Source organism: Delphinapterus leucas, chromosome X (assembly GCF_059928025.1).
Source record: "Delphinapterus leucas isolate spDelLeu-1000000601 "Yukka" chromosome X, BTC_Dleu_Yukka2, whole genome shotgun sequence".
Taxonomy (NCBI): Eukaryota; Metazoa; Chordata; class Mammalia; order Artiodactyla; family Monodontidae; genus Delphinapterus; species Delphinapterus leucas.
Window position 1 is genome coordinate 36,036,104 of NC_143150.1, and position 25,088 is coordinate 36,061,191.

Below are 25,088 nucleotides of genomic sequence, written 5' to 3' on the forward strand. Positions count from 1 at the left end.
TATATGCATTAATATACGATATTTGTTTTTCTCTTTCTGACTTAATTCACTCTGTATGACAGTCTCTAGATGCATCCACGTCTCTACAAATGACCTGATTTCGTTCCTTTTTATGGCTGAGTAATATTCCATTGTATATATGCACCACATCTTCTTTACCATTCATCTGTCAATGCGCATTTAGGTTGCTTCCATGAACTGGCTATTGTAAATAGTGCTGCAATGAATATTGGGGTGCATGTACCTTTTTGAATTATGGTTTTCTCTGGGTATATGCCCAATAGTGGGATTGCTGGGTCATATGGTAATTCTATTTTAGGTTTCTTAAGGAACCTTGATACTGTTCTCCATAGTGGCTGTATCAATTTACATTCCCACCAACAGTGCAAGAGGATACCCTTTTCTCCACACCCTCTCCAGGATTTGTTGTTTGTAGATTTTCTGATGACACCCATTCTAACCGGTATAAGGTGATACCTCATTGTAGTTTTGATTTGCATATCTCTAATGATTAGTGATGTTGAGCAGCTTTTCATGTGCTTCTTGGCCATCTGTATGTCTTCTTGGAGAAATGTCTATTTAGGAATTCTGCCCATTTTTGGATTGGGTTGTTTGTTTCTTTAATATTGACCTGCATGAGCTGTGTATATATTTTGCAGATTAATCCTTTGTCCATTGATGCGTTTGCAAATATTTTCTCCCATTCTGAGGGTTGTCTTTTCGCCTTGTTTATGGTTTCCTTTGCTGTGCAAAAGCTTTGAAGTTTCATTAGGTCCCATTTGTTTATTTTTGTTTTTATTTCCATTACTCTAGGAGATGGATGAAAAAAGATCTTGCTGTGATTTATGTCAAAGAGTGTTCTTCCTATGTTTTCCTCTAAGAGTTTTACAGTGCCCGGTCTTATATTTAGGTCTCTAATCCATTTTGTCTTTATTTTTGTGTATGGTGTTAGGGAGTGTTCTAATTTCATTCTTCTACATGTAGCTGTCCAGTTTTTCCAGCACCACTTATTGAAGAGACTGTCTTTTCTCCATTTTATATCCTTGCCTCCTTTGTCATAGATTAGTTGACCATAGGTGCATGGGTTTATCTCTGGGCTTTCTATCCTTTTCCATTGAACTATATTTCTGTTTTTGTGCCAGTACCATATTGTCTTGATTACTGTAGCTTTGTAGTATAGTCCGAAGTCAGGGAGTCTCATTCCTCCAGCTCCGCTTTTTTCCCTCAAGACTGCTTTGGCTATTCAGGGTCTTTTGTGTCTCCATACAAATTTTAAGATTTTTTGTTCTAGTTCTGTAAAAAATGTGATTGGTAATTTGATAGGGATTGCATTGAATCGGTAGATTGCTTTGGGTAGTATAGTCATTTTCAGAATATTGATTCTTCCAATCCAAGAACATGGTATATCTCTCCATCTGTTGGTATCATCTTTAATTTCTTTCATCAGTGTCTTATAGTTTTCTGCATACAGGTCTTTTGTCTCCCTAGGTAGGTTCATTCCTAGGTATTTTATTACTTTTGTGGCAATGGTAAATGGAAGTGTTTCCTTAATTTCTCTTTCAGATTTTTCATCATTAGTGTACAGGAATGCAAGAGATTTCTGTGCAATAATTTTGTATCCTGCAACTTTCCCAAATTCATTGATTAGCTCTAGTAGTTTTCTGGTGGCATCTTTAGGATTCTCTGTGTATAGTATCATGTCGTCTGCAAACAGTGACAGTTTTACTTCTTCCTTTCCGATTTGTATTCCTTTTATTTCTTTTTCTTCTCTGATTGCCATGGCTAGGACTTCCAAAACTATGTTGAATAATAGTGGTGAGAGTGGACCTCCTTGTCTTGTTCCTGATCTTAGAGGAAATACTTTCAGCTTTTCACCATTGAGAATGATGTGTGCTGTGGGTTTGTCGTATATGGCCTTTATTATGTTGAGGTAGGTTGCCTCTATGCCCACTATCTGGAGAGTTTTTATCATAACTGGGTGTTGAATTTTGTCAAAAGCTTTTTCTGCATGTATTGAGATGATCATGTGGTTTTGATTCTTCAGTTTGTTAATATGGTTATCACATTGATTGACTTGCATATATTGAAGAATCCTTGCATCTCTGAGATAAATCCCACTTGATCATGGTGTATGATCCTTTTAATGTGTTGTTGGATTCTGTTTGCTAGTATTTTGTTGAGGATTTTTGCATCTATATTCATCAGTGATATTGGTCTGTAATTTTCTTTTTCTGTAGTATCTTTGGTTTTGGTATTCAGGGTGATGGTGGCCTCATAGAATGAGTTTGGGAGTTTTCCTTCCTCTGCAATTTTTTGGAAGAGTTTGAGAAGGATGGGTGTTAGCTCTTCTCTAAATGTTTGATAGAATTCACCTGTAAAGCCATCTGGTCCTGGACTTTTGTTTGTTGGAAGATTTTTAGTCACAGTTTCAATTTCATTACCTGTGATTTGTCTGTTCATATTTTCTATTTCTTCCTGGCTCAGTCTTGGAAGGTTATACCTTTCTATGAATTTGTTCATTTCTTCCAGGTTGTCCATTTTATTGGCATAGAGTTGCTTGTAGCAGTCTCTTAGGATGCTTTGTATTTCTGCGGTGTCTGTTGTAACTTTTCCTTTTTCATTTCTAATTTTATTGATTTGAGTCCTCTCCCTCTTTTTCTTGATCCGTCTGGCTAATGGTTTATCAGTTGTGTTTATCTTCTCAAAGAATCAGCTTTTAGTTTTATTGTTCTTTGCTATTGTTTCTATTTCATTTATTTCTGCTCTGATCTTTATGATTTCTTTCCTTCTGCTAACTTTGGGTTTTGTTTGTTCTTCTTTCTCTAGTTCCTTTAGGTGTAAGTTTAGATTGTTTACTTGAGATTTTTATTGTTTCTTGAGGTAGGCTTGTATGGCTATAAACTTCCCTGTTAGAACTGCTTTCCTGCAACCCATCGGTTTTGGGTCGTGGTGCTTTCATTGTCATTTGTCTCTAGGTATTTTTTGATTTCCTCTTTGATTTCCTCAGTGATCTCTTGGTTATTCAGTAATGTACTGTTTAAACTCCATGTGTTTGTGTGTTTTTTATGTTTTTTTTCCCTGTAATTCATTTATAATCTCATAGCGTTGTGGTCAGAAAAGATGCTTGGTATAATTTCAATTTTCTTAAATTTACTGAGGCTTGATTTGTGACCCAAGATGTGATCTATCCTGGAGAATGTTCCGTGCACACTTGAGAAGAAAGTGTAATCTGATGTTTTTGGATGGAATGCCCTATAAACATCAATTAAGTCTATCTGGTCTATTGTGTCATTTAAAGCTTGTGTTTCCTTATTAATTTTCTGTTTGGATGATCTGTCCATTGGTGTTAATGAGGTGTTAAAGTCCCCCACTATTATTGTGTTACTGTTGATTTCCTCTTTTAGAGCTGTTAGCAGTTGCCTTATGTATTGAGGTGCTCCTATGTTGGGTGCATATATATTTATAATTGTTATATCTTCTTCTTGGATGGATCCCTTGATCATTACATAATGTCCTTCCTTGTCTCTTGTAACATTCTTTATTTTAAAGTCTATTTTGTCTGATATGAGTATTGCTACTCCAGCTTTCTTTTGATTTCCATTTGCATGGAATATCTTTTTCCATCCCCTCACTTTCAGTCTGTATGTGTCCCTAGGTCTGAAGTGGGTCTCTTGTAGTCAGCATATATATGGGCCTTGTTTTTATATCCATTCAGGAAACCTGTGTCTTTTGGTTGGAGCATTTAATCCATTCACGTTTAAGGTAATTATCAATATGTATGTTCCTATGACCATTTTCTTAATTGTTTTGGGTTTTTTTTGTAGGGCCTTTTCTTCTCTTGTGTCTCCCACTTAGAGAAGTTCCTTTAGCATTTGTTGTAGAGCTGGTTTGGTGGTGCTGAATTCTCTTAGCTTTGGCTTGTCTGTAAAGCTTTTGGTTTCTCCATTGAATCTGAATGAGAACCATGCCTGGAAGAGTAATCTTGGTTGTAGGTTCTTCCCTTTCATCACTTTAAGTATATCATGCCACTCCCTTCTGGCTTGTAGAGTTTCTGCTGAGAAATCAGCTGTTAACTTTATGGGAGTTCCCTTGTATGTTATTTGTTGTTTTTCCCTTGCTGCTTTCAATAATCTTCCTTTGTCTTTAATTTTTGCCAATTTGATTACAGTGTGTCTCAGTGTGTTTCTCCTTGGGTTTATCCTGTATGGGACTCTCTGTGCTTTCTGTACTTGGGTGCCTATTTCCTTTCCCACGTTAGGGAAGTTTTCGTCTATCATCTCATCAAATATTTTCTCGGGTCCTTTCTCTCTCTCTTCTCCTTCTGGGACCCCTATAATGTGAAAGTTGTTGAGTTTAATGTTGTCCCAGAGGTCTCTTAGGCTGTCTTCATTTCTCATGATTCTTTTTTCTTTATTCTGTTGTGCAGCAGTGAATTCCACCATTCTGTCTTCCAGGTCACTTATCCGTTCTTCTGCCTCAGTTATTCTGCTATTGATGCCTTCTAGTGTAGTTTTCATTTCAGTTATTGTATTGTTCATCTGTGTTTGTTTGTTCTTTAATTCTTCTAGGTCTTTGTTAAACATTTCTTGCATCTTCTCGATCTTTGGTTCCGTTGTTTTTCCGAGGTCCTGGATCATATTCACTCTCATAATTCTCAATTCTCTTTCTGGAAGATTGCCTATCTCCATTTCATTTAGTTGGTTTTCTGGGGTTTTATCTTGTACCTTCATCTGGTACATAGCCCTCTGCCTTTACGTCTTGTCTATCTTTCTGTGAATGTGGTTTTTGTTCCACAGGCTGCAGGATTGTAGTTCTTCTTGCTTCTGCTGTCTGCCCTCTCGTGGATGAGGCTAAGAGGCTTGTGGAAGTTTCCTGATGGGAGGGACTGGTGGTGGGCAGAGCTCAGTAAAACTTTAATGCGCTTGTCTGCTGATGGGTGGGGCTGGGTTCCCTCCCTGTTGGTTGTTTGGCCTGAGGCAACCCAACACTGGAGCCTAGCAGGGCTCTTTGGTGGAGCTAATGGTGGACTCTGGGAGGGCTCATGCCAAGGAGTACTTCCCACAACTTCTGCTGTCAGTGTCCTTGTCCTCACGGCGAGGCACAACCACCCCCCACCTCTGCAGGAGACCCTCCAACACTAGTAGGTAGACCTGGTTCAGTCTCCTATGGGGTCACTGCTCCTTCCCCTGGGTCCCAATGCACACACTACTTTGTGTGTGCCCTCCAAGAGTGGAGTCTCTGTTTCCCCCAGTCCTGTCGAAGTCCTGCAGTCAAATCCCGCTAGCCTTCAAAGTCTGATTCTCTAGGAATTCCTCCTCCCATTGCCAGACCCCCAGGCTCAGAAGCCTGACATGGGGCTCAGAACCTTCACTCCAGTGGGTGGACTTCTGTGGTATAAGTGTTCTCCAGTTTCTGAGTCACCCACCCAGCAGTTATGGGATTTGATATTATTGTGATTGCGCCCCTCCTACTGTCTCACTGAAGCCTCTCCTTTGTCTTTGGATGTGGGGTATCTTTTTTGGTGAGTTCCAGTGTCTTCCTGTTGATGATTGTTCAGCAGTTAGTTGTGATTCCGGTGTTCTCGAAAGAGGGAGTTCTACTTTGCCATCTTGAACCAATCTCCAGTCATTAGTCCACAGGTCCTACATTTGCTCTCTCTTCTCAAGGCTTAAGGTCTCATCTCTTCAGTATCTTTTATTGCAATATTCGTTTTACTGTGGAATCCTGGAACCAAACCCACAATATCTCCAAAGTATGCATGAATGAGAAGTCCACAGGCTGACTGGCTTCAGGTGAAGCTTGATCCTACAACACAATATGTCATCAAGGACCCGTTTATTTCCTTCCCTCTGCTGTGCTTTCCTTGGTGTCTCTTGAGGTGAATGACTTTTAATTGGTAGATATTTCAAACTATTTTAATATCCTCTATGATTATTAATATGCTCAGGTTTTCTATTTGTTTGTGGTTTAATTTTGGTAATTTTCCAGAAAATGCTATCACTTAGGTTGTGTTCAGCTTCTTGTAACAGAAAAGCATGCCTAAAAGTGGGTTAACAAAAGGGGTTTTCATCTCACACAACTAGAAGTCTAGAGGTTGAGCAGCTCCCAGATTGGTTAATTCAATAGCTCAAAGACATCACAAAGGACCCAATTTATGCCATTCTCAATGTGGAGGCTGCATCTTTTAGGTTGGCTCTCTTCATAGTCCCCACATGGCTACCAAAGTCTTTGGTGTCACATGTAAATGACAACATTCAGAGGCAAAAAGGGGAAATATTTCTTTTTTTTACATCTCTTTTTAAGAAAAAAGTAACTTTTCCCAGAAGCCCTCTAGTACATCTCATTGGGTAGAATTGTACCAACTGCTCAAATCTAGGTAAATCACTGCCCAAAGAAGTGGAATTACCAATATTGACTTAGTCTTAGACTAATTAAGACTCTTTCCTTGAGGTGAAAGGGTGGCTTCTTGCCTAAGCACTTGGCTGCATGGAGGGGAGGAGGTTAAACATACAAGAAAAAGTAGAGCTTGGGACTTCTCTGGTGGTCCAGTGGTTAAGACTTCATGCTTCCAACGCAGCAGGTATGGGTTCAGTCCTTGGTCAGGGAACTAAGATCCCGCATGCCGCGTGTCGTGGAAAAAAAAAAAAACAGAAAAGAAAAAGCAGAGCTCTACTGACAGAGCATTCCCCCATCTCTATCCTTACCACTGTTTCATGTAGTAATTTAATACGTATCTATTGAGAGCCTACTACGTGCCAAGCTTTGTATATAGAGTAGTAAACATGACGGATAAGGTTCTTGCTACTATGGAGTTTACATTTTGTTTGGGGGAACTAGATGTTAAAACAATAAACAAAAATGTGAGTATTTCAAATAGTAATAAGTTCTTCAAGAAAATCAAGTCTGTATAATGAGAAGAGGGTGACATGAAGGGACTTGCTCCATTAGAAATGTGTTCTTGGGAGGCTTACTGAAAAGATGACATTTGATCTGAAATCTACATGATAAGAAGGAAACTGAAGGTCTAGTAGAAGAGCATTATAGGCAGTGAACCAACCACATGCGCTAAGGTCCCAAGGTGATCATGTGCTTGAGAGTTTTGAAGAATAGAAAGACAGCCAATGTTCTATTAAAATGAGGTGAATGGACCTAGAGACTGTCATACAGAGTGAAGTAAGTCAGAAAGAGAAAAACAAATACCGTATGCTAACACATATACATGGAATCTAAAAACAAAAAAAAGGTTCTGAAGAACCTAGGGGCAGGACAGGAATAAAGACGCAGACGTAGAGAACGGACTTGAGGACACAGGGAGGGGGAAGGGTAAGCTGGGACGATGTGAGTGGCATGGACTTATATACACTACCAAATGTAAAACAGATAGCTAGTGGGAAGCAGCCGCATAGCACGGGGAGATCAACTCAGTGCTTTGTGTCCACCTAGAGGGGTGGGATAGGGAGGGTGGGAGGGAGACGCAAGAGGGAGGAGATATGGGGATATATGTTTATGTATAGCTGATTCACTTTGTTATACAGCAGAAACTAACACACCATTGTAAAGCAATTATACTCCAATAAAAATAAAATACCATTGTGTTTTATATACCCACACCTGAGCACCTGCTGTGTCCGTCATCTAGAATGACCATCCTTACATTGCTGTCTAGCAAACTCTTACCAACCCTTTAAGACATAGCTCAAATATTTCTCTTCAATTTTCTCCCCAGGTAGAGTTAAACACTTCCTCCTACTATATAGTGTGCCTACTATATATTAGACTCCGTATCAGACCATAGTACATTTAACTTATTTTCATTTTTATCCCTCCCTCTGGACTTGGAAATGTTTGAAGACAAGGGCTATGTCATTTATATATGTATATTTGTATTCCCTACCGCCAAGTGTTCTGGCCATGACAAATACTAGTTGCATAACAAGTATTAAACTGAAACATCGAATATCTACTATTCTTGGCACTATTATAAGCATTATGGAGCATACAAAAGAATCTACCTTCATTGAAGTAGTTCAGAATGTAGACTCTAGAGTCAGAAGCTCGGCTCTTATCCCCTTCCCAACACTTACTAGCTATGTGAACTTAAGCAAATTACTTAACCTCTCTGTGCCTCAGGTTCCTTATCTGTGAGGTGGCAGATAATAATGGTAACTGCCTGAAAGTGAGGAGTAAGTTAAATAATGTATGTGAAGCATTTAGCACACACAATATCTGGCACATGGTAAGTGCTTCATGTTAATTTATTATTTATAAATTAATGAAATTATTGGATTGATAAGATTTATACAAATGAAAAGCATAATACTACAAACACACCACTACGCAGGATGGTCTAAAGTGCCTTTTGAAACAAGATATTATGGTGTCTTGATCTTGCTGAATGAGAAATGAAGAAAAAATCAGCGACAGTGTAATCTGTCTTGGCCTGACCATTCTAGAGAACTGTGTTCATTTCTGAGCAGCAAACTTTAAGAAAAACAAAGTACAGTATAACTAGAATCAGACCACCAGGATGCTTATAATTCTAGAGAAGGGGAGACTCCTGGGGGCAGAGAGAAACCTGAGAGCTGAAATCAAACACGTGAAGGATTGTTATATAGAAGAAAGGAAAGCTTTGCTCAATACTGCTCTAGAGAGCAGATCTAGGGCCATGGAATAGAAGCTGTAGGTGGGTGATTTCAGCGGGACATAAACCAGCCTTTGCTGAATGTCAGCACTCACTATGAAGGTGAGAAAGTGGTGAGTTTCTCATCAGTGGAGGTGCTCATTAAGTGAACAATCACTTAACAAGGATATTGTCAAGGGGTTTTTTTCACCGGACAGGGGATTATTCTAGATGACCTTTGAGGTCCCTTGCAGGATGCTCAAGATCTGGACCTTTCTGGGAAAGATTAGTGTTACTACATTAAAATTAGGAAGTTCTAAAAGTGGTATTCTTAAAGGAGTCAAAATGCTCTCGAAATCAACACACACACACACACACACACACACACACACACGTAGCTACACATAACCTTCCTCCGACCAGCCCACCCCTGTGGCTATGTGCATGAAGTTTCCACTTTAGTCACTCATTGGATTGGGCATTCAAGGTCCTTGTTCAAATGTAATTTTTTACTAGATGAGGTATGGCTTTAAGCAACCTAGCTGTTACCATCATCTTCTATCACAGTGCCTGGTACATATTCATTGAATATTTATTATCCACTTGAGATTGTACAAATTTATCAAATTAAACTGACTTTCCTTAAAGGACCCTGAAGAGATGGACAAGTAGACAGATAAGCTTGGATAAGGGCAAGACGTCACAAGGGTTTCACCATTCAAACTCAATCCTCATGGCACAGAGGGCAAGCCACACACAGATCCCATGTCCATTTTTTTAGTTACATGGGAAGCCAGGCTTTCCTTCTCACAGACAAAGTCCTGAGCTGGGCAACGATCTGGGCTGGGATATGGTGAGAATACTTTGCATCCTGGCCTTCTGCCCGGCCCATTGATGTAGCTCTTTAAATCGCATCATTTAAAACCACAGATGTCACAGATCCCATTAGACAAACTCCTCTGTCTAGCAGCACAGAAAGGAAGGAACATGATAAGCCCCCTGAGGCAGCCTGATTGACCATTCCTAATCTTTCATGCTTGGGGGACTACACTGGGAGTAGGGTTCACTCGTAGAATGGCATGAAGCGCTGGCTGGTTTCATTTCATTCAGTTAAGGATACACCTCAAGGCCAGTGCATAATGATGGGAAAGCCAGCCTCACCTCCTGGCTTAGGTTAATGGCAGATGAGCGCAGCCTGCCAAGTAGAAAGGTAAAGGGTGATGGAAGGGAAACTTCCCTATAATCCATCTTCAAGAGATGCCAGAAATTCCATCATTAGCTACTTATTCCCAGAATAATGACAGAGTAGGACTAATAGCAAGCATATGGAGAAAGAATTAGCCTCAGAGCTTGCAGCAAGGCTGAGGCTAAAGCTGTAAGTGAGGGTCAAATGGCGCCAGCTTTGGGGATCGGCAGAGGGCAGGAAACTAGGCAAAGTCATTAGACATCTAAAGAAGCCTGCATGTAGACAAACTATATAGGGAACCCATTTTTACATCACTCTCAGCGTGTAGTGTAGAGGTGGGCATGAAACCATAAAAGAGATTTCCAGGCCTCTCCTTTCCCCTCCATCACATCTTTCATGTCCTACTAAACATACATGTCTTTACTCCCAAGGCCACAGCAACTTTCCTAATCAAGGAATCCACATTAAGGTGTTATTAGCTATTGGCCACATGATTTATTTTTCCTTCCAGGGGTGGTTTTAGAGATGTAGTGCCTTAAAGCAAAGGAGTGACTCTCTAATAGTACATCTCAGGCAAACTTCTGGAGGAAAGATTTTTTTTCTCTACAGAGGAATACCATGAGGCTTCTCATAACACAGCCCGCTGGACACGCAATAGACCAGATTAATTTCAAATGCAAGAGGTGAAAAGTAACACTAGACTCTGAATTGACTATATATCATCCAATCATACTTACTTCAAGTCACAAATTTACAGTGATTTTACTGTCCTCTCTCTTTGCTACTGTAACCCACACATCTGGCATACGGTGAGAGTTCAATGAATGGTACTTTTTGTTGCTTTCATTATTATTACTATTAGAAGCAGTAGTAGTTATTAGTGCTGCCCCAGTACCTGGCACAGTGCCCAGGACATATTAATTATTCAGAACCGTAATAATTATCTTATTGCACTGGCTCCTGGCATAGTGCCTGGCACACAATAGGGCACCGATTGAGTTAGTTCCCTTTGTTCTCACCTTTCCCTGGGATACATTTGTCTTTGGTTTCCCCCCAAGCCGCACCTTGCTAAAGTGGGCACAGACCTTCCTGTAGCAATAATGCTTAGCTCAGCACCACAAGTGACACCATATGAGAAGACATCTAGCCTTCTCTTCCATGTTAGCCCCTTAAGTGGCAAATGGGCAACAGGTGCCTAAGGTCATTTTTTTTTATATGGGGAAAGTGAGGTTTTGAGCTATTGCCTTATAATTGTAGTTTACCTCTAGTCCCTGTATCCTATTATAGCCTTAAAAATATGCCCCCACCACTATCTCCCAACTAGGCTATGATCAACCTCACCACCTTTGTTCGTGTGGTACCTGAACTACCCTCATATTTTGACACTAAATTCATCCTCCAAGGATGGGATAACAGCTACCTTCTCCATGAAACCTTCTCTGAGACTTCCAGCCTCACAGAGCCCTTTCTGAAATCCCAAAGCATCGAATCAGTAGCACACAATTTAGCCCTTCATTCTGTAGCTGCACCAACCTCCTCAGCTAGATTGTATTTGCTCGTCAAACGTCCATCTGTTGAGCACCCGTCATGTTCCAGAGCCTGTGTAAGTGCTAGGAAGGCAGGAATCAAGGTACTCCTACCCGAATGGCAGGAAGACAAACACGCAGTTGAGTGACATTGGAGAAATGTGATCTGAGTGCCAGTGGGGAACTCAGAGGGAGATTGGCTAACTTTCTGAGGGTCTTGGGGGAAGGCTTCACGGAGAAGGGGACCTATGAGCAAGGTGCTGAAGTAGAGAGAAGTTAGTTAAGTGGAGAAGGTGGGATGAAGCCACATGCAAACGCATGGTCATGAAAGGGCAACTCAGAGAACATGACTCAGTACGGCTAGAACTTGGGGAGAGATGGAGAGAGATGAGAGAATATCATGGAAGGTTTACTCATTCATTCATCAAATATGTATCCAGGGTGTGAAAAACAGGACAGATGCAACTGCACTTGAGCTTTAAAGCAAATTGGACTGAACAGATGATCACCCAGGAAGACAAAGAAATACGTCTATGTAACTAGAAATTCTGATTAGCATCAAGAAGGAAGAGAAAAGGCTCCAATGGAGAGAAGATTATGAAGGAACTACTTTATAATACAGGGTAGTTAATTAGGGCTTCTCTGAAGAGGTGGCATTTTGTTGAGGCTTGAAAGATGAAAAGAGCTGGAGAAGAGTATTCCAGGAGGTGATCCAAGGTCTTGAGGTGGGAGAAAGCTTGACATGTTGGAAGAATCAAAAGGAGCTCCACAGGGCTAAAGAATAGTGGATAAGAGTGTAAGAGTGGCTTAAGATGACATTGGAGAGGTAAGCACAAGCCAAGACCTAGTAGATCTCAGAAAGGAGTGTTGATTTCATCACAAGAGCAGCGGGATACTAACCAAGGAGAGTGAAATGGGATCAGATTTGTGGTTCACAGGATAACTTGGGGGTGGTGTGGAAGACGATCTGGATGGGGAGAGAATGGAGTCAGGATAACTAATTATAAGGAAGTGGAATGGTCCAGGTGAGAGATAATGAAGGCAGGGACCTTTTCTTTCTTCTGTTCCAAAAGTGACTAGCTCAGTGCTAGGCACATGGAAGGCTTCCACTGTGTTCATATTGATTAATTAAATAAATATAAACTGAATTGGGTTGTTGAGTCTCTTTTCAGGAGGTCACACTGTCCCTTCTTTCTCCTCCCTTTTTTCTTTATAACGGAGACAAGGAGGCATTCTACAATTAGTATTATTAAAGTAATTTGCTGTTTAGTGACAAATGCTTCCTCTAAACGCCACTTTCCTTTAGTCATTGCTGAGTTACTTCAAAGTAGCACAAGAAAATATCAGTGCTTCTCAAGACAGCCAAGCAGCACTCTGCTCTCCTGAGAGTTGGATGTAGAGAGAAATTCGTCATTTGGGCCTGTTCAGGGCAAGAGGCAACACTAACCTTCAAATACCAACTTCCCAGAAGATCACAAGCACATGAATTGCAAATGCCGCTTGGTATAATATATGCCTCTCACTCTGCCAAAGCAGAGATATAATTACCTGGAAGAGTAAGGCAAATATTTGTGGAAGCTGCATGTCTTCATCTTCTCTTACATCCAGGAGATGAGACAAGAGGCCCTTTATCACATTTCCATTTCTTTTTGCTGGCAAAACAGTTCGGTAATGAAAGACACTTAAATGGGTTCATCCAAACTCAGCCTCCAGAGGGTTCTGGAGGTCCCAAGGATGGTAGGGAAAGGAGAGTCAATCACCTAATGGGTCTGAGCCTCATCTTCTCCCATGGGGAGGGTAACCATTCCCATCTTATAGGGCTAGTACAAGGAGTCAATGAGGAATGTGCATGAATTTAATTTGCAACCTACAAGGCAAGAGCTCTATACTGTGATTCATTCTATGCAATTAATGGCAAAGTCTGTCTTTTATTCTTGGTCTCCCAGAGAAAGTTAAAACATATTGTAGGAACTCAATAATAGGTTTTGCTTTGAAATCACTTCTGTTAAAATCTGGCTTTAGATGTGGTACATGTAAAACAGGCCGTTCACTTCTCATAATTGAATCAGACAGATTCTCATATCTGTCAGCTGCTTGGTTTAGAATCATGGAGGAGAAAAATCATGAGTGGGCAGAGGGGGTAGTGGCTTAATCTGTTGGAGTCAATACCCCTTCCCCAGTGAGCAGCAATAAGAAGAATGTTTCAGTTAGCACTACAACAGTGTTTCAGTCCAGGATCTGCATCTGGGGCAGCTGCAAATGTAATCCTACAAACTAGCACAGGCCCACAGGCCCGGGGTCCAAAGGAAACTGGCCAAAGATGAGGTCCAACTTTGCATCGCCAGTCAGAAGTATTATCACGAGTATTTCCAGACAGCAGAAGGGAAGGAAGAAACTCACTTGTGCTATGTCTCAGGAGGTTTCCTCTGGGCCAGTTGCTTTAATCAGTCATGGTCTCATTTAACTCCCACAGTCACCTTGAGGTGGGAATTAGTGTTTAGTGTGGAGCCCGGCACAATTAATATTATTAATATCGATAAGCTTAATAATAATAAACTGAAACACCGTGAGCTTGAGTAACTTACCTAAGGTCGCAGACCTGGTAAAGCCAGGATTTGAACCCACGTCTTTCTGACCCAGAAGCCAGGGCTTTTTCTGCTATGCTCCTTTGCAAGAAGAGAAAGATTGTGGCTTTAAAACAGGTGAGGATTTTCCAAGTCATTAGCAAGGCTGCCTCCATAACTGGCCACTTGAGACCTGCAGGTATCTAAGACTATCTTTGGTCTCCCTCTCTCTCCTCATTCAGGTTTCTAAATTGCTATGAACCATGGCCCAGCTGTACTACAAAAGGGTCAACTACTCACCCTACAGAGACCGAATCCCCCTGCAAATCGTGAGGGCTGAGACGGAGCTCTCTGCAGAGGAGAAGGCCTTCCTCAGTGCCGTGGAGAAGGGGGACTACGCCACTGTGAAGCAGGCCCTCCAGGAGGCCGAGATCTACTACAATGTCAACATCAACTGCATGGACCCACTGGGCCGGAGCGCCCTGCTCATTGCCATTGAGAATGAGAACCTGGAGATCATGGAGCTACTGCTGAACCACAGCGTGTACGTCGGTGACGCATTGCTCTACGCCATCCGCAAGGAAGTGGTGGGCGCTGTGGAGCTTCTGCTCAGCTACAGGCGGCCCAGTGGAGAGAAGCAGGTAAGAAGCCCCTACAGCCGGGGAGGTAGCCAGGGACAACAGAGCACCGCAGGGTCAGAAGCCTTGAAACTAAGGAAGGTTATAGGCGGGCTGCAGTTGAGAAGCCCTATCATGGCAGCCCTCTGCTCTCAAGAATAGCATCAGTGATCTCAGGTGGGATCTTAGAGCTACCCTGCATGGCCCACACTGAGTTTTACTCATTTGCTTTTTCCTTATTAGTACTTGCCCATATACCTTCAACACCTGACCTAAAAGCATCTTCTCTGTTTCCAGAACAGTCAAGCTCCTTCTACCCTCCCTACTCCCTGCTCCATATCTTCATTTCCTTCCTCACTGAAAGGGGGGGACAAGGAGAAACCAAACACAGACCTGAGCTTTCCCCTTCTCACCCACTCTCTCCTGAAGAAGGACAGGAGGCCTTTCAACTTGAGTGCCATGGCACAGATGCAAATGGATACAGGGGCCTACACACCTCTCCAGTTCCACTCATGTGAATGCATTCCACCCCTAGACGTTCAGGGGTTTGCCTCTGTGATTCTCCTGTCCTCTGAGGCACCTAGGTTTAACACTCTGGAGTCATCTTCGAGTCCTTCCTCTGCCCTGTCTCCATGCTCCATCCCCAAGCCCCGTGAGTTCTTCCTTCCCAATATCTTGTATTGATACATACTTTCTTTCCTCTCTAGCCCAGCTCCCACCACTGCACCTCTGCTTCTCATCATCTCTCTCCTACATCAGTGATTCTCAAAGTGTGGTTCTTGGACCAGCAGCATTAGCATCACCAGGGGAACTTGTTAGAAAATGCAAAAGTCTCCGTCCCCACTACAGACTGACTGAATCAGACACTCTGGAGGTGGGGCCCGGCAAGCTGTGTCTCAGCAAGCCCTCCAGGGTACTGTGATGCCCACTCGGGTTTGAGAATCCCTGTCCTAAACTAACATGAAAACTTCTATCTGGACTCCCTGCCTCTAGCCTCTTTCTTTCTCTCAAGCCATCCTGAACAATGATACTGGCTTATTCTTTCCCAGATTGCATAACAATCCTGTCATTCCTGTCCATCCTTTCAGTGACTCCAATGTCTCTTCATTAGAAGAGAAACCAGCCCATGAAGCCTAGCACTCAATACCCTTCATTAATGGTCTTTTCTAGTCCTGCCTCCCCCTTAGTCCCTTCTAAACCCCTCAAGTTAGACAGGTCTCCACTGTCTCTCTTCCTTTGGAGCATAGTAGGCGCATGTAGTAGAACAAAGAAAATACAGTCATCAGACATGGAATACCACAGTACATTAAAAAGTAGAAATAGTACAAACCAAAACCAAAATTGCAAAGTGCTTAAAAAACACTGATAATGAAAACATCAAATCTTATGGGACATGACCAAAGCTGGGTTTAAAGGGAATTAATAGCTTTAATACTTGCCTAGTTAAACAAGAAGGAATGAAAATAAGCTAGCTGATAACTCACAGACTAGGAATTGGAATTGATAGAGCAGAAAGCAAGGTACTAGATTAAAAGTTCCTTGGGTAAAGGGCCTGAATCAACATTTAACACAGTGCCAAGAGAGAAGAGACCTTATCTCTCTTCTTCACTGCTGTATCCCAGCACTGGGAAAGTGCCTGCAATATCAAAGGCACTCAGTAAATATTTATTTTATGAATGAATAGTATGCATCCGCACCGTGCTAAGCATTTTACACGATTTAATCCTCTCAGCTACTCTGTTAGGCAGGCACTGTTATGACTGTCCCCATGATACTGATGAGACAAATTGAGCCACTGGATGGTTAAGTCAGTTATTCAAGGTCACAATAAATGTCAGAGCCAGAATTCAAACCCAGGCAGCCTAGCTCCTAACCCCACCCGCTTAACCACTAGGCTATCCTGCTCTCCTGGAAGTCTGAGTTAAGTCTGAGAACTCCCAGCACAGGAGTTCCGAGACAGGATAGATGAGTGGAGGATGGATGACCTCTCTGGAAAGGACGTGCCTATAGAATCTGGATATATAGCTAAGCAGAGAGGTGTAAGCATGTTCCCTACCCGGTCCACGTCTCCATCCCCATCACAACTGATTTGTTCTGGGCCCCTTTTCCCTAGAGCCCTGCTAAGTGTCTGAGTGATTTCATGTGCTAATCTGAACTAAGGCTTACCCAGCTACTCTGCTCCATGATCTTGTCCACCTCTGAGATTATGTAGCCATTGGCTCTACCCTTCACTTGACACCAATCACACACTAATACATACTACTGGTCAGCCTTACTCGTATAAATGTTTAGTCTCTGTAACTAGAATGTTTCTTAAGTGTGAAGCATACTCTAATGCCCAACTGTTTCCACGCGTCCCCCATCAGCACCTGACCCAGTGCCTAGTATATAATGGGTGATGAATTCTTGCTGGTGAACAAGGAGGAGTCAAGTGTATCTCCCAGAAAAGCACATAGCTAGCTGCTTGAACAAGACATCCTGCACTTTCATATTCAATCCCATTTAGCTTCATAACTGTTTTGAAAGAGGGGAGAGCACAGAGGAAATTTGCAAAGAGGGGACTAGCAATGGCAGCCCTATCTGAGTTTTGAAAGTAGGCCAAGTCCTTATTTGATGGCCAACCCTTTCTCCCATCTTTCCCCATTGCTCCGGCAAACCCTGAGGAAGAAAGGCGCCAGGTAAAGTCACTTGAAAGTACAATCTAAGGCATGACCTCCCCTGGATAGAAGCAGTGCTTACCTCACAGGAATGAAGCACCACTGGTAGAATGTCAGGCATATGAAACCTGGGTGAAGCTACTGGGGACAGGCTGTTTTTCACCAAGGGCCTTTCAGACTCACTGCCTCCTTTGTCCACCGTACATCATACTGAAGTCTCTTCAGCAGCCTTCTCCTCCCTTTCTCCTCTCTCCTCTCTCCTAAACGCCACCACCGGCCGCTACTAAATTGCATTTTCTTCCATTGCTCTGACAATTGCTGTGGTAAGTCATATATCAGTAACTATAACAACAGGCTGCCACAGTGCTGGAGCCCTGCCTCTCTGGGAGATAGAAACAAGATTTGTTTACCTGGGAGCAGTCAGGGATGTGAGCAAACACAGGACTCCTGAAGGACCTTGGGTCCAGCTGGGCAGGCTACTCCCAGGAAGGCACTCTTCACACACACAGAATCCAAACACCTGTCCCTTTTCATGGAGGCCCTCCCCCAGCTCGCCAAAGGATCGGGCCCAGCTGACCTCCATCAATCTTGGGTGGATAAACTAGTCCCCTCTTTGGGTTTATTGAGCAAGGAGTTTGGCTTCAGGTTGGCAGTAAGACCCCCTCTGCCGTACCCTTACCCCAGCCCATCATGCTTTTCTTCCTCTTCTAGCCTATCAAAACTGCTCTCAGATAAAGACTGGAGGCTGGGTGTACATGGCTGACCCTGGCTTCAAGTATCATCACTCACATGGACACCTGCATTTTTAATAGGTACCAAATCTTAAAGTAAAAAGGGTGATGCTCTATCAGATATCAGAATTTCCTGCACCAGACAACAAGTAGAAGACTCCGTGCGTGTGTGCGCGTGTGTATTCTGTGGTCTTCTTGCTACTCCAGAAAACCGACCCTCTTGGAAGCACCCACTCCCTAACCACTACAGCCTATTTCCTTAGGGTTAGATGTTGGCCACCTGTGGGATTTGTGATTCCTTGGGGAAAACACTCAAATAGTTCTCATTATTCTCTGTAGTCTCTCAAAAAATTTTGGACTACAGAAGGTTTAATACCAGCCTATTGCTTGTCCATGAAACCTACTGCCTTTGGCCCACTGACTCTTGGAACCACTAGAGGAGCACCATCAGCAGGGGGCGCAAATCCAGCTCCAATCCAGAGAGGAGTCTTGTGTCTGTCTATGGTCAAAGCCAGCTCAAAGATGAAGCTTTGTGCATATGGAGAACTTGTCAAAATACAGACCCCTGAGCCCCAATCCATACCTACAGAATTAGAATCTTGGGGTTTGTGCCTGGAATCAGCATGTTAATAAGCCCACCCCCCAACCCGTTTCTAGGTAAGAGGTCTATGTGACCCTCTGTATTCATTTCCTAGGGCTGCCATAACAAAGTACGGCGAATCGGGTGGCTTAAAAGAAATGTATTCTCACAGTTCAAGAGGCCAGAAGTCCGAAATGCAGGTGTTGATGGGCCTGGTTCCTTCTGGAGGCTCTAAGAATCTGTTCCATGCCTTGGCTTGTAGCTGCGTCACTTCATTCTCTGCCTCCATCATTATATGGGGTTCTCCTCTGTGCCTTTCGTCTGTGTGGTTGTGTCCAAATCTCCCTCTCCTATCTCTTATAAAGACACCAGCTGTTTGATTTAGGGCCCACCCTAATCCAGGACTAACTCATTTCAACTTGATTACATCTGCAAAGACCCTTTTTCTATATAAGGTCACATTCACAGGTACCAGGTGTTAAGACTTGAACATATCTTTTGTGGGGATACAGTTCAACCCACTACACTCTTGATGAGAAATACTAGCCTAGACAAGTAGTTTTCAAACATTTTCAGTAGCGGAGTCTTTCATTAAATGAAATCCTACGGAGACGTAAAACAAACAGACCCAAGCAGAGCTGCCCTAGTTTAAGTGCAGGTCAGGGCCAAAAGCCCCACTTCTTCACACACACACACACACACACACACACACACACACACACACCCATAACTCCTTGGCCCTGAGAAGCAAGCATAACTGGAAAATCACTGGTCTAGAAGACAGAATGACAGACTCTAATTTGGAGTTTGAGGTGCTAGCCACCTTGTAGCTAACAGGGTGACCTTGGGCAAGTCATAAGGTCTTTTACAAGTGGCCAGTTATAGAACCACCCTACAACTCAATTTCCTTATCTATAAAATGAAGCTCACAATGCCCACCCCTACCTAATATAGAGGGCTGTCGTGAGGAAGAAGTAAGATAAAGATATAGTAAAGTCTTCTGAAACAAAAGTTAATGCTAGACAGAGTTCAATGACTATTATTTTCAGCTTCACTCCATCAGTTTGACTTAGCCTGTCATATTGTGTGGAGAGACCAGCTGACAAGTGGTGCTCACCACAAGGCACCGCCAGTACGGTGACGGGGAGAGCATCTTCTCCTGCCATGACCCCGCATTCATCCCTCCTTGTTCACTGGAGTCTAAGGATTTGAGCAACAGGGAGGTAGAGCTGCTGGCCTCTGCATCAACAGCCCATCCAAGGAATTTTCTTTCTTGGTCACTTGCGTCAATGCAGGGAGGTGTCAAGAGGCTAAGCCAACCTTCTCCCCATGGCCCGCCCCTCTGGGCTCTGCCATAATTACTCATTTGTCTGTGGCAGATGGCTCCAAATTAAAATTGGTCTCACAGATGAGCTAGCGAGATTAAGTCTCAACAACACCGATAAGTGTTTGTGCTGAGATTGCAGAAAATCAGCAACAAAGCACTCCACTTACCCCTTCCCCTATCTGATCCTTGGTCCCAGGGAGAGATGGCACAGTGTAGAGAGGACACTGAGGGCCTAGGAAAAGGTGACTGGTGCAAAAAAAAAGGGGCCTACAGTGTCTAGCCTATAAATCTCAAGTACTCAGCAGGAGAGCAGAAAGTAAAGAACAGAACTGCACAAGTCACTCTATTTACAGGCAGCCTGGAGTAGTAGAAAGAACAGAGACTTCGGAGTCTTAGCAGTTTTAGTAGATGTGCTTCCTTGCACAAGTCACTTAATCTCTCCAAACCTCAGTTTCTTCATCTGTAAATGTCAACAATAATGGAGCCTACCTCACAGAGTTCTAGTGAAAATTAAATGAAATAATCCATGTATATTACTTAGAACGGGTGCCTGACATAGTGAATACTCAATACATGGGAGGCAGTACTGTTCCTGTTCCTACTAGTTGAAGCCATGCTGAGAACTCCTGCTGGCTAATCTCATTTATTCATTTTTAAATATGTATTAAGCACCCACTAGCACATAGTGGCTAAGAGTTCAGACTGCATGACCTTAGGAAAGCTGTTTGCCCTGATTGAGCATCAGTTTCCTTATCTGTATAATGGGGTTAATATTACCTACGTCGTAAGTGGTTGCGAGGTTTAAATGAGAATTATTTTTTAACATTTGGCATAATTTGTGGCACATAGCATTCAATAATGATACTCATATCATTAGAATTAATACAAAATATTATTAAGTCTTTGTTACCTGAATTGCCCAATATAACAATAGGTATTTATCGCTATAATAATCTGAGTCACAGCTTTGATTCTATGAGTTTCGTTCCAAAGTCAAAGTTCTAGGCCAAAAACATGGGTTGTGTCAATCAAGTCAAGAAAATAAATCAGCCACTTCATTGGAAGAAAATGTCAGAATGACCACACGGCATCATATCGGCCAAACTGATAAAGTGGATTCTCTCCTCTCCTGTACCTGTGCTGACTTTCTGTAGACATGGGCTGCTTCACTCACAGAGCAGAATCATAGGGTTTAGAGATCATTTGGTCTGAAATGACATGTCCAGGGTCGCTCAGCTGAGCTCGAACTGGCACAAATGCTTCCTGTCTCCCGAGCCACTATTTCTACCACCCCACACTGCCTCTGAGGAAACATCAGAAGCAGTAACACTTACAACAAAGCTGAAAATCAACAAAGCAACCACAAGTAGTGTCTATCTAAAACAACTCATTCATAACAAAGTTCCAGCCTGTGCTCCCAAGGGACACAGAAAACCTAAGCTAGTGATGCTTACCTTTCAGAAAGAAAAATATAATTATTTAAACTTGGTCCCAAGTAGGCCAAGGGAGCTAGCTGCATAATACTTCACAAGGAGGAGACTATGAAATAATCTCAAAAGCAAGTCACTAAATAAAAACACATGAGGTTTTTTAGCCATGACTGACCCCCCCCCTCCCCCTTCAGGGTTCCCCCCAGCACAGGGCTTCCTTTCTGTAGCCTCATGCTTATGGTTGTATACGGCCCTGACCCACATACACATGTCCAGTTAGGGAGTTTCCTGTTCTCCTCTCCTCTGGGTAGGTGGATCGCAGCTGTGTATAACAGACCCCCTCCTCCTTCACCTCACATGCGCAGTTATGTAGAGGACAGCCATCTTCCGTCTCCTTTTCACCCCAGGCTGCTCAGTTGGTTTTTTTCAACTTATGGTTCTTGTTGCAAACTCCGTTCAAGTGTGAAATATCAGTGCAAAACTCAGCACTCTCCTCCCATCTCTCCTTCCAGCTGTCCTATCCCAGAGCACCAAATGTTGCCTTGTACTGATTCCTTTCCATATGCCAACAGCAAACATGGGACAGAAATAGAACGGTGCAAGGAAATATGTGTTACATTATCCAAAACGTGTGATGTGGACAATATAGAAGGCCACTCTGGTTACAAGTAGGCAAAGAGCTTTCAGGGGAGGAATATTTGAGCAAAGAAAGAAACTTTGAGCTGGAAAGGAAGAAAGAAGGGGACGGGACATTTGTCAGATGGAAGTGAATGAGCAATGACGTGGGTAGTGGGAATGATGGTGGCCTGTTCACAGTAGGTGCTGGAGTGAAGGGCTGGTGATGAAAGCAATGCCTGGGACTCTTGTTACCCTCATGAGGTTAACCTCATGGAGGAAGGCCCCAGATACCTGACTCAGAGTCAGGACACTGGGTGAGGTGGGCCCTGAGTCTTATCAGAAACAGTAGTTCTTGGGCTCCTGTGCTCATCTGCCCTCCCTCTTAATCCTCTGATCCCAGTTGTCGTAAAGGAGAATGAGTGTATGGCCACTGCCTGAGCAGCTCCTTAGGTGGGACCTTGGCGAACACTCTCCACTGTCCCAGCTGGTTGCTACTGGTCCTCTGATTGGCAGTTGGGGCAGAGAGGAGTGATGTGGGATGAAAGAAAGAAGCTGGACCCACTGATCACCCAGGGGCCTTTTGGACAGGTCTGCCCACCAAAAAATATTTGTGAGGAGCTGACCATATTGATCTTTGACTCTCTCTCCTTTTATCTATCTTCTTCTCCAAATGGCACTCTCTCCCTCCTCTCTTCCAACACCTCCCCGTACTCACGGGTACAATGTCTGTGTCCCATTTTAATCTCATTGGTTGACAACTCTCTTGGATTCCAGGATATCAAGGCTACCTGATTCCTCCTCCCTCTCTGACCACTGCCTCTTAGTCTCTTTTGTAAAATCCTTATCTTTTCTCTTGCTTCAATATCCATGCTGTCCAGAGTTCTGTGACTTTTCCTTTTCTAGCCCAATATCTATCAGAAGATCCATAATTTATTTTCAGAATTTCAGAATACATTTTAAATGTACCTCAAACATTGAAATTCCCTGTGTCTAACACTAACAAACACTAATTTAGCACTTACTAGGTGCCAGGTACCAGTACATAAACCTACATTAATTTATTCAATGTTCACAACCATCCTGTGATGCAGGATATTACATTGGCCAAACAGTTCATTCGGGTTTTTCTGTACCATCTTATGGACAAACTTGAATGAAATTTTTGGCCAACCCAATACTCTTATCCATTCTTACAAATGGGGACATCAAGGCACAAAGAGGTTAAATGATTTCCCCAAGCTCATACAGCTAGTAAGTGGACAAACTGGGATTCAAACCTAGGCAGTCTGGCAGTAGAGTCTGTGTTGTTAATCCTCGTGCCAGCCTCGTTTTGCCCTCCAAATCCTCTTCCTCATCCGGTGTATCCTTTCTCAGGTGATGGCACCTTTACCCTTCCATTTATCCTTTCAATTATGTAGATTTGAAACCTTGCAGATGTCTTCATCTTCACTCTCTCCTTCAGCCACCCACACCCAGTTGGATACCAAGTCCCTTTGAATAACTTAATTGAAGTGAAGGGGCAAACATACAATGAGTCGAAGTGTAATGCTGTGAGAGATAAGAAAGTGCTGTATATGTGGGAGCATAGGTATCTGATCACGTCACTCAAACGACCACAGTTGCTCCTTATTTCCTGTAGAATAGAGTTCAAAATACAGGCACAGGGTTGATAGTTTGAGGAAAGAGGGTTGGTTAATGACCCCTCAAACCATGCTGAATTGTCACTGATAAATCGAGCCCAGGATTGGAAGGATAGTGAAGCCACCAGACGAGACAGGATGAAGGAAGTGGTTTTTTGTATCTGCAGAAAGTCTCTGGAGTCAGAAGGAAAGCCACCTTAGTGAGGGCCATCCCAGATTCAGGGACCTACTGATAAATGCACACTTCGTTACCTCTGGCAGGATTAAGTGACCCCAATCCAGCAGCTAGTCTATTCTAAGAAGTATGTCAGCCCTCTGAAGTCCTCGGTAGAGGGAAGGTAATCAGCACACGATCACCAGGGGCTTGAATGAGGGAAATTTTCCTGGTTCACCTTGCTATCAAGTGGATTGCTATTGTCTGTCCATTAGTAAAGGAGGGCTGCGAGCCAGATATTAAAAAGGCATTGAAAGAACCTTCCAAAGAAATCCAAATCAGAGAAGGAAATGAAGCCGGTCCCATGACAAATCTCTCGTGAGTCTACCACCTTTGCCTCCTCCCCAAGAGAAGGGGAGTGATGACCCATAAAAAATACCTCTAAAGCTGGAGAGTGTAATTTCCAAATACCCCTCTGCTCTTCAAGGGCAACCTGAAGTGATTTGGGGTTTGTGACATCACCAGCTCCATTATCTGTATCAGAATAGTGGATAGAACTTTGGGGCTAAAAATGACCTCTAGAAATCCTCCAATCCATACTGTCGTCATCAAATAGGCAGAGAGTTGTCTCCCCGCGTTCTAGTGGGCCTGCAGCGGGAAGGCTTCTATCCCCACTGAGACACCTGGTGTCTAAGACAGTTTGGGCTTTGTCTACCCAACCAAAACGAATATTTGTCATTTTTACTTTCTCCCCTCCCTTATTTCTTAACTCTTAAACTGAGGTATGAAATTATTCAAGTATCAGGGTCCAAGGTCACCACCACCCTTCTCCACATCCATTTGTTTATTTTGGAGTTTTTTCTATAAAAGTAATACTATAAGAATTAAAAGAGTATAAAAGCATGTGAAGAAAAACATCCCATTTCCACTCTCACAGGTCATCACTATTAATGATATAGGTATGCCCTCCTAGGTATTTTCTATGCATATGCAAGCAGAAACAAATATACACAAACACACACACACAGACATCTCTTCACAAATGTTCTGCAACTTGTTTTATTTTCCTTAGCAATACACTGTGGACCTCGTTCCCTGTGAGGGTATTCATATGTATTGTATTCTTTTTAATGACAATACTGTATTATATCATATAAATGTGCCTTATTTATTTAACCCGTCCTCTATTAATGAACATTTAAATTGTTTCAAGGATATTTAGGTTTTGGTTTCTGTTTTTCTAAACAATGCTGTGATGAATATCCTCGTATATATGTCTTTGAACACTTGTGTGATTATTATCTGTAAATTCCTAGTAATAAGATCATGGAATCACAGAGTATGTGCATTATTTAATTTTGATATATATTGCCAAGCTGTTCTCCTACCAACAGTATGTGAAAGTGCCTGTTTCTCACATCCTTGCAATCACAGACTG

At 42.7% G+C, this 25,088-nt stretch overlaps 1 protein-coding gene across 1 annotated transcript in view; it reads left to right on the forward strand.

Moving 5' to 3' along the window:
* Positions 1–14,019: 14,019 nt before the first annotated feature.
* TRPC5 (transient receptor potential cation channel subfamily C member 5) overlaps positions 14,020–25,088 on the forward strand; it is a 133,674-nt gene continuing 122,605 nt past the window's right edge. Inside the window, exon 1 of the mRNA XM_022556737.2 lies at positions 14,020–14,537. Within this exon, the coding sequence (XP_022412445.2) occupies positions 14,160–14,537 (378 nt within the window). The 5' untranslated portion in view covers positions 14,020–14,159. The remainder of the gene's footprint in view (positions 14,538–25,088) is intronic.